Source organism: Oryzias melastigma, linkage group LG13 (genome assembly GCF_002922805.2).
Source record: "Oryzias melastigma strain HK-1 linkage group LG13, ASM292280v2, whole genome shotgun sequence".
NCBI lineage: Eukaryota > Metazoa > Chordata > Actinopteri > Beloniformes > Adrianichthyidae > Oryzias > Oryzias melastigma.
The window spans coordinates 20,800,082-20,809,741 of record NC_050524.1 but is presented as its reverse complement, the minus strand read 5'-3'; the positions used below and the strand labels follow the sequence as shown (position 1 = coordinate 20,809,741).

The 9,660-nt window shown below is 38.1% G+C and overlaps 2 protein-coding genes across 3 annotated transcripts in view; one reads left to right on the top strand and one right to left on the bottom strand.

The window, feature by feature from the left end:
- Positions 1 to 385: 385 nt before the first annotated feature.
- On the bottom strand, positions 386 to 4,355 carry tmem199 (transmembrane protein 199). Its single transcript, XM_024277183.2, has 6 exons — positions 3,715 to 4,355; positions 2,159 to 2,232; positions 1,984 to 2,073; positions 1,803 to 1,845; positions 1,600 to 1,712; positions 386 to 668 (listed from the first exon to the last, which is right to left on the bottom strand). Exons 1-6 carry the CDS (start codon positions 3,896 to 3,898, stop codon positions 573 to 575), a joined length of 600 nt encoding a protein of 199 aa, XP_024132951.1. The 5' UTR covers positions 3,899 to 4,355; the 3' UTR covers positions 386 to 572.
- Positions 4,356 to 4,478: 123 nt separating this feature from the next.
- Positions 4,479 to 9,660, top strand: part of poldip2 (polymerase (DNA-directed), delta interacting protein 2) — a 10,418-nt gene continuing 5,236 nt past the window's right edge. Inside the window, exons 1-4 of one of the 2 annotated variants that reach the window (XM_024277181.2) lie at positions 4,479 to 4,721; positions 7,661 to 7,742; positions 7,857 to 7,954; positions 8,029 to 8,128. In XM_024277181.2, the coding sequence (XP_024132949.1) occupies positions 4,537 to 4,721; positions 7,661 to 7,742; positions 7,857 to 7,954; positions 8,029 to 8,128 (465 nt within the window). In that variant the 5' untranslated portion in view covers positions 4,479 to 4,536. The remainder of the gene's footprint in view (positions 4,722 to 7,660; positions 7,743 to 7,856; positions 7,955 to 8,028; positions 8,129 to 9,660) is intronic. The other variant, XM_024277182.2, reaches the window with a different exon arrangement.

The following is a 9,660-nucleotide window of genomic DNA, read 5'->3' as shown; positions in this document are numbered from 1 at the left end:
CTGTAAGGAATGAAGAACAGCAGGAATCAACAGGACAAAATACATGATCAGGAATGTCAGGAACAAACACAAAAGCAGGAATATCAAGAACAAATGGGAACAAAAGCAAAATTAGGAATAACAGGAAAAAACGTAAGTGCAGAAGCATCAGAAGGAGAAAAATGAGAGCAGGAACCAACATGAGTACAGCAGCAACCAGGAGGAAACACAAGTGCAGGAACATCACAACACAGAAACAGGAATATCAGGAAAAAACACAAGACCAGAAACAACAAGAACAAGCAAGAGAGCAGGAACAAATATGGGAGCAGGAGCATAGGGAATACATACAAGAACAGGAAAAACAGGAGAGACGGAACATCAGAGACAAGTAGGAGAACATGAATGTCAGCAACAAGCTCTTTAATGAAACAATTTTATTAACTTTAAGACAATAACTGACATTTAAATAAAAAGAAAATGAAAGAAATTCACCTGATGATTATTTAAATCCACTTTTTCATTAAGTTAAAACGAGTCCATCAGTCTATCAGGCAGGAATCACACAAACAATAAAAATGATTTCTGGAAAGTTAGGGTTCCCCGAGTTCTCCTTCCATGGTCCGGACCAGAACGTAAAGCTCCGCCAGCCCGACGACAGAAGCAGCAATCACAGCTGATATGACGCGCTGGAACCAAAGCAGAGAGAAGACGGATCAGGTCAGCACCACACAGAATCATCACTGATTGTAGCAACATAAAGAACAGTTTCATGAAATAAATATGTATTATTGGTCAGACAAGAACTTCACAAGATTTTAGTTCATTTAATATTTGGATTTGTTGCCACTGACAGACATTACGCAACAATATAATTATTATATGTGGCATTAACTGTAATAATGATGTGATTTTCTTCCCAAATCATTGAAAATATCCAATTTATTCTATTAAATTGAATTAATTTGCTTCAAATTGGACTTCAAATAAATTAGAAGAGAGAATAAGATGATCACAAAATGCTATATTTGGAAACCAAGAAATTAGCTTTTTAAAAATCCTGCTGTGATGAACTTTCCAGAAATCCATAGTTTATGTAATTCTCCTAAAATGTCAACAAATCTGTTTTTTTCTGAACGAAGCAGACCTGACTAAAACCAGAGTCTAACCTTTGTGAACACACTGTGTTTAAACGCTTCTAAATCAACACATTTAACTGTTTGATCAGTTTTATACTCATGAAGGAAGACTGTCGTTAGTTTTTATCTTTGAAATGTCTGAGTAAAACCTTTGGAAATGTTCAAATGCTGACCATAAATATCAGCAGTAAAAACACTATTACTATTATATGATTGCAGTTTTGATAAAGATAAATACAGATATCCTCCTGACTACCAGCAACACAAATGTGGAGGACATTTCTAAACTTGCCATTCCCTGCATACAACTGAATGAACTCCTTTTGGGATCCACAGAAGGGTTTTTAATTATAACAAATGTTAAGGGGTGGGGCTGGGAATTGTAGTTTTGGGTGGATTTAAAACAATTTTGACTGGACAACATTTTTTTTGCTCTGGTAGTCAGGAAGATGTACAGATAAAATGATGGAGGTCGTCTTACCGCTGCTGTTTCTGTGAACAAATACTGACTCCCCATGTAGGAACAGGCGAAAGCAGCAACTACAGTCACCAGGAAGTTGAAAACAGTCACCATCACTGCTTTGACTGATCGCACTGAGATACAGTGAACAGAAACAAAACACAAATCCACTTAATAGAAGCTAAAAGACAAGAAAATATTTCCGAAATTTATTGCAAACTAACCTTGTCTTCCAAAATCTGCAAATGTCCCATTTCTGCTGATTTCCTAACAAAAGAAAAATAACATTATTTACATTTCAGCTGCTATTGTACATACATATTTGTTATAAAGATGACAAGTTGCTTAATTTTAGCAACTTAAAACGTCTGCAGAGGAGTTTTAATGTGAAAACCCCAGGTGTACCTGAGTGTTTACGTTGCGCGTCATCCTGTCGTATTCCTCGTTTGCTAGCTTTGCTTTGATCCTCTCGAGTCGAGCGACCAGCTCAGGGTTCTGGAAACAGAGAGATTTTATTGAACCGATTGTTGAGGCAGACGATAAAGATCGCCGCTGGAATCTTAAAAGAGACTGAACTGACCCGGGGAGGCTTGACGACCTCAGGCAGGTAAAGTGAACTGTCCTCCAGGAACTCATGCAGATAGAAAGGATTTCCTGTGAAAGAACAAAACGAGCAGAAATGTTAATTATTCATCGTTTGAATTCCTGCTGTGACTTTACAATAATATCATACAATCATGTGACAGATGTTGATGGTAAAAATGTTATTTGGACTTTTATTCTCAGTAACTACTCAGACAATAGACATCTTTCTACACTTTTCTCATTTAAATGGATGATGAAAATAAATGCACTGCGTCACAGTCATGTCATATTTACATCTTGAAGGAGGCATGGGGTAACTTCAAGTTCTCTAAAAGAGGACTTTTCTCTTTAAAAATGGACGACATGGGAGTCAACCTTCACAGAAACCACCCATGAGAAATGATGGTTCAAAAAAATAAATGAATCCAATTCACTTGGTACTTAAATGTTCAGATTTATGACTAAACTTGCCTTTAAAATGTGTTTTGGTCAGGCAGAAAGATGTTTAGTAAGTTTTTCATGCATAAAATCTTGATTTTAATAAAGAAAGTTCCACTTTTACTTAGTTTAAATCACCAGCTTCATGAAAACAGCTTTTATTAATCAACATAAATTGATTGTAAATGGAAACTTTAACAATAAATTAATTGAATTATGTTGAATTGACAGACTTTGATATATTTATTTTCTGTCATTTGCCTTAAATGTCTTAAACAAAAGTTTTTCAACATAAAAAACAAGTATTTTCTAAAAATCAGTAAAAAAAAGGGTTAGGGTGAAAACTAAGAACCCAAAACACAGTTTACAGTCAGAGAAAATGGAATAAAAGTTAATTGTAATGATTATTGAAAAGGTGTTTATTCTGAGTTTATATGCTCATGCCATGTGTTATTACTAGTGTTCATTTGAGATTAAGTCACTCTATAAAACTAAATTATCTATCAGAAAGAAGTTATTATGGGATGTCCTGGTAGTATTGAAAGCTTGAACCACATTTGACTTGTACGGTTTCTATGGTTATGTCTGGTCTAAATTTTTAGGTCACTCAAAATGAAAGTGTCTGCCTGCCCCCGCACATGTGTGTTCCTCCAAGTCAAAGCTTGGAGGGACACAGGTGGAGAATGAAAAGCTGTTTTGTCACATAAGGTAGGCCATTATATCTGCTATAATCTGGGTGGATTGGACTAGCTTTAAACACTGGGTCTCACCTGGTCCCTTTAAGGAGGCCTTCATGGGACCTTAACTGGACCTCCTTAGACAAACGCTCCTGTTTGGTCAAAATTAGCTTTTTTTTTTTTTTTGCTGTTATAATATTGTTTCTATTTTCCTTCTTTTTAAAAGTGACCACAAATATTAAGTAAATTTGAGGCTGCTTCTCAAAAACTGAGTTGTTGACATTTTTAAATTAATAATAAATGAATGAATGGAGCAGAATCCATGACTCTGTAATTTGATTTAATCTAATCAAGGATGTTTTACTCTGGATTATGGACAGAAATCCTCTCCAAAGCAGCAGAATTGAAACATCTCCATGCTCTTCTGGTTCGTTACCATTGTCCTCCAGATGTTTCTTCAGTTTCCTGGCTGTGCTGAAGGTCAGGACGGTTGGCTGTGGTCTTCTCAGAAGCTCCTCCAGGTCTTCTTTCAGAGCTTCTGGCATAGACGTGTCCCCTCTCTCCAGTAACTGTGTCACCTTGTTTCTGAAATGCTCCCCAATGACAAAAGAAGACGCCATGATGATGAAGATGAGGATGAAGATGATCCACCAGACCGGCTGTTAGCAACGCCGCTATCAATATACAGCTCAGTTTGATCACAGATACGACGCGGGAACATTAAAATGAAAATATTCCTGATTATGTTCGGAATACAGAAAAAAAGGAAGGCGCCATATTGTTTATCTTAATGACAATGACACATCGGGCCATGTGACCGGATATGGCGGAAGTTCGTTTTGTTTTTTAAGATTTTATTTTATTGCATTTTCTTGTTTTTGATAACACAGCTTAGTACTATGAAAACATTAAAGATAACTGACTATTTAAAAATTACCAATTGTTTAATATTCTTCTAAAATGTCAACGTGACATTACACGTGAGCAGGTGGAGCCTTCAGAGCCTCAGTGAAAACCCTGCTTCTTTTTAAGTAACAATTTTCTCCAATCTATTAAAGACAGTATTCATTTCGCTCTTAGTGTTATGAAATGTAAAAGGTATTTTTCCCCTGTCGTAGCTACAGTGTTACGGTGCGACATGAGTGTTTGAATCTCCACTGACGTTTTGTTTTAGTAAACATCTCTCGTTCCGAGCATGTCCTGAACGCAGCATCCTCTGTACTTGAGTGGAAGAACTTAATGCGTGACTGATAGAAAAATGGCGGCCTGTGCGCTACGCAGAGCCTTGCTAAGCAGCGTCAGTACATACAGCAGAAAGCACACGCACAGAATACTGAGTTTTGCGGAAGCTTCAAGTAGGTTTGACGTTTACAAGCCCCAGCAAACATGTCACGTCTGCGGTTTGTTCGGCAGCGGTCAGCAGAGAAGGTTCATGTCGTCACGGTAAGAGCTGCCGTCCGTGTCCTCCTCTGTCACGGCTAACACGCTGAAGATTTAAGCTAGGTGAGCCGCTGGAAGTAGCATCATGACCCCAGCTATGATCCAATAGGACTGGTACCGCATGTTTTCCTTTCGTGTCTCGTGCAGCAGAACTTAAAGGCTCGCGGGGCATTCTTGATAGGGGAAGCTAACAGGTTTTAGCAGCAACCTTTTTGACCTGGCAGCCTCCGACCTGCTGAGTCAAATCCTAGCATGTTAGATAACATGGATCTGCAGCCACGAGACATTTCTTCCTCAAAGGCTTCCGAGGTTTGATTCGTTTGACTGTAGTGTTTTATGGGAGCACATTTTTAAGCTCAACCAACTCCACTGTCATGATGGTAGCGAATGGACCGAACGCGTCCACGGAGTGTGGTTTGTTTTGCGTGCTGACTCGCAGTGCAAAGACACATATATGTAAGATTTTGTTTGGGCTCTAACGTTTGTTGTCTCAGATTAACGCACACTGTTTGGTATAAACATGTAAACAACATCTCAAGTTACTTGGAAAGCAAACAATTGTCACATTTCACTCTAGAAACTGAAATTCTGCACTTTTGTTTCTGTTAAGAGAAAGTTTTGTGTCTTCAACATTCAGGAACTACTTTAGTTTCTAAATAACTTTTCAGGATCAGTTTCATTAAGACCCACTCCCAGGAAAATCGTGCTTTTAACATGTTCTGGTAGCATTTTCTCATGTTGGAGGAAAAAACACTAAGATTAAACCTTCATTTCTGCCTATTTCTTTATCCAAATTGTTAGTCAGTAGTAGACGAAAAATACTGTTTATAAAAAGCATGTAGTTATTACGTACAATCTCCAATCGGCTTCTCCATTCCATTGCATCCACTTGTAGACAATTAGATCTATTAGCGTCTTTGTTTTCCTCCTCCGACCTGGCTCAAAACTGTACAGCTAGATAGCTCCAATATTTCTCGACATTTTTGTTGCATTGGCAATGTTCAGTTAGGAGTATGGGGAGCTGTATGCTAGCAAGAAAGACTTTAAACAAAGGGGATGATGGGAAATTAAGGCACTCTTGTCAACAGTCAACTCAGATGACATTTTGTTGACCTCCTTGTGTTCTGATTGGATATAGTGGGTCTATAACCTGAATTTCCATAACTACTGCTTCTACATTACAAAGATAGTATATAAACAAGCAGCCGTTACATTAGTTCTGCTTATGGTGCATAAATCAAACACAAGGCTAACCGTTGTGTTAGTGCCTCATTTGCTGCAGACTGTTGAGTATTGCATTGGTTTTCATCATTTTTATGCATAGTTTCAGGCATATGTGTCATATTCAACTGCTTATCTGATATTGAGGCTTTAGGCCAATCTTAAACCGGTTCAGTGGCTTTAAGTTGAGCTCAAAACTTTGGAAAAAAACTGAACAGTTTTATGTTTTTGAGGTCTCTGGAAGATCCAGCTGGTGAACGGTGAGGTTCAGTCTGAAGCCTGGTGGCTAAATTTGGACGAATGTTTGTCTTTGGCTACACTGATGATTCACAGACCGGTGCAGAGGTTAGAGTGTAGCAAAAACTCTGATGGGATGGAAAGCTGCAGTCTAATGAAGGCATCTGTGTGAACAGATCCAGCCTCTCTTTTTTATTTAGTGTTATATCATATGGCCTCATTGCTAAATGTGCTTTCAGTTATTAAAAACACGGTAAAGCACGTAAAACGCTTTCACACTAACAATTTAGAGTTTCAAACACATAACTAGGGATGTCTCCTAACATCAGTTTGTATCATTTTGTAAAGATGTGCGAGCAAACTGTGCACTCCATTTTTAGAGGCTCATTTTAACTCTAAAGTGATGCGTCATCTGAGACGCTGTGACTGCCAGTGTTCATCTAAAATAGAACAATTTAGATTCATTTTGACAGTTTAAGGCTGCCTGGATGGAAGGATGGAACTAATTCTGTCTTCCATTAGCCTTAATTAATATAATGTTGAAGCAAAAACAGGCTTAATCAGCTCATGATTTAAGATGGAGAACGTACTGCAAGCACGTTTTTCTAATTTAGGCAACATTTTGTTTAGATTTGTTTTATATAGAGTGATTAGTTGAAAGAATCAACGTATTAAAGAGTTTAGTTGTGAAAAAACTGAATTGTTCATAAACAATGATCTTCATGGTCATCCACTGCATCCCTACAACACATCATGGACACTGGACATCAATATTATTCATTTTAAAGCATATTTTTTGTGTTATTTAACAATAAAAATGTAATTTTCCCCTTTGTAGTATCAATAGAGTTCTATTCTTCTAAACCCCTTCTATAATGTAAACATTTCCTTCATGCTGTGCTGAAAGAGTTGACATTTGTCTCTCTGTGGGGGTTTTTTATTGAACAAAAATGAGGAGCTCTCTGCAGTAACAGCATAAAATTATTCCCTTTAACTCCTACATTTATTCTCTTACAGCTTTTAGAGAAAAGTTAATTCAGAATGTGAACATTTATTAACTTAGGAGGGATTATAGTCTATCATCACAGCTAAATCAGATTTCTTTAACATTTCTGTTTCTGTATTTACTCTTTCATTCCAAAACTACATCATAAAGTCTCATTTTGGCTTCAGCTGCAGCTAAACAATTTTGTCAGCAGCTTGTTGCTGTAACAGCTCTGAGCTGACATCCTCAGCGTTCCATCAATGTTCTCCCACTCAACATGCCCGTCCAGGCAAAAGCTGGAGAACATGTTAGCTAGTTTTCGTGCCGTGTAGATGTCACGATCAGCGTTATGGCACCATCAGTAAACATCACGTGATCTGACGGCGTCAGAACTTGGCCTCTTTTCCAGTGGACTTCCTTCACGAGTGACCAGCTGTTCTCGTTCTGATGTCACTGATTCGTTGAGACGGTCGTGTCATGGAGGCTGTGTTTTTGTCAGGAACAGGCCTGAAGGGAAGATTTTGGAGACGGTCGGAGTATTTGAGGCCGTGAAGCAGCATGGGAAATACGAAACGGGACAGGTAAGGCCTCAGAGGCTCCCTTTATGCTGCAGTCGCTGTGGCGTTGGCTGACGATCTGTTCTTGGCCGTATAAAACCTTTGTGTAATGTCGGTGTGATCCGTCTGTTCCCACAGCTGTTTCTCCACAGTGTGTTTGGCTACAGAGGTATCGTGTTGTTTCCTTGGCACGCTCGCCTCTACGACCGAGACGTCACCCCTCCTATGTCCGACAGGTAGCCACTTTTTCTGGCTGAAAATCCTCTTGTTGCTTATGTTTCTGACACTTTATGTTCCTTTTTTCCTTCAGTAAACCCGAGCCTCCAGGAACCCACGGCTCCAAGGAGGTGAAGGGGAAGACTCACACTTACTACCAAGTCCTGATTGACACCAGAGACTGTCCTCACATTGTAAGTGAGGATTTTTATCTTCTGGAGCCTCTTAAAGCTCAAAGTTCATCTTATTATTATTATTATTATTATTATTATTATTTAATCTAAATCCTGCTGGTCCTGATTCATCAGTTGAGTTTCAGGTGTTTTAATCCTGCAAACACTACTGTTGAGGAAGAGTCTGTCCTCTCTGCTCATTCCGAGTGCAATTCTGCTTTCTGCCTCCGTTTAGACGCGCTTTGAATTTGCTGCTTTACCTTTGTCTAAAAGTGTTCGTAAATCTGCTGCTCCTGCTTTGGGAGGAGCTACCGTGGAACGTTTTTTAGCCTCATCACTTAATTATTGAAGATCCAGATGATATTAAGAGATCACAGGGTTCTCGCGGGCTCTTAAAAAGCCTTACAAACATTGAATTTATGAATTTCGAAATAATACCTTTAAAAAGCCATAAAAAAGTCTTGAATTTTGATTACTGAGCCTTACAAAATGTTCTGTTTGAAATTTCTCCTGTTCACATTTCTTACTGAATTGTTTAACCACAATTATTTTGATCAAAAAACTGAAATAAACAGCAGCAGAACCAATTATTATTATTATTATTATTATTATTATTATGCACCAATAAGCTGAATGCCAACAACTGGTTTACAAAAAAAAGAGTGCGCTAAAGCATCACGGCACAACATCAAGAGAAGAAGCTACAGTTTTGATCCAAAAAAGGTAATAAATTAATACAATTGGAAATAATTATTAAATGGATAATAGGCTGAGAAATTTGTCTTATTTTTTATGTATATGGCCTTAAAAAGGCCTTAAAAAAGTCTGAAATATAACTTCAAGAAACTTGTATGAAAAGCCTGGGTCAGGTTTTTAAAGAGCTCTACAAAACATTGATAATCCTGCCTCCCTGTTTGGGTTCATGAGATCATTCAAAGAATCTCCCAGTACAGTGAACTTCACCATCTACTGCTGGAGCTCCCACTGAAGTACGGCTGCTTTCAGCTGTACCTCCATCTTTCTGTCACCCAGTTTGATGATTTGCTGTCTCGCATTTGTCAAAGTAGGGAAAAAATAAGAATAAAATCAGCAAAACCTTTATTACTCTCCATAGAGATCAGAAACGTGTGAAGTTCAGAAGGAGAAAAAATGGCAGATTGAGATTATGTTGGGTTTGGATCAACATGTCAAGTGTCAAAGTTCCTAATTGGTTGACACAAATTCTTCGCCAAAGTTCAGATATTTGAACTCTGGAAACATTGTGCCAACAGGATTATTGCCCCAAATCTCTAGAAAAAGATGCAGAAGCCTGATCCTGATTGCATCTGTACATTGTCTTAACATTGAAACTGGACGTGCCTAGTATACAGATTGCATTTGGTGTGAACACATCTGAAGGAAAAGTACTTCTCTAAAACTGTATTTTTTACATTATTTTTTGTAAAGAATTGACAAAAACCACATCAGACATATGGTTCATTGTGTTGCCACGCCAACCATGTACTTGAATTGGTTCCCATTTGTCATTTAGACATGCTGGTTTACAGCACTCA

Coding starts and splice junctions, on each gene's coding strand:
- tmem199 (XM_024277183.2), bottom strand. CDS start 3,898: ATGGCGTCTTCTTTTGTCATTGGGGAGCATTTCAGAAACAAGGTGACA. Junction 1,713..1,802: donor TGCAGATTTTGGAAGACAAG/GTTAGTTTGCAA, acceptor ACTGTATCTCAG/TGCGATCAGTCAAAGCAGTG. Junction 669..1,599: donor TGTTCACAGAAACAGCAGCG/GTAAGACGACCT, acceptor CTTTGGTTCCAG/CGCGTCATATCAGCTGTGAT.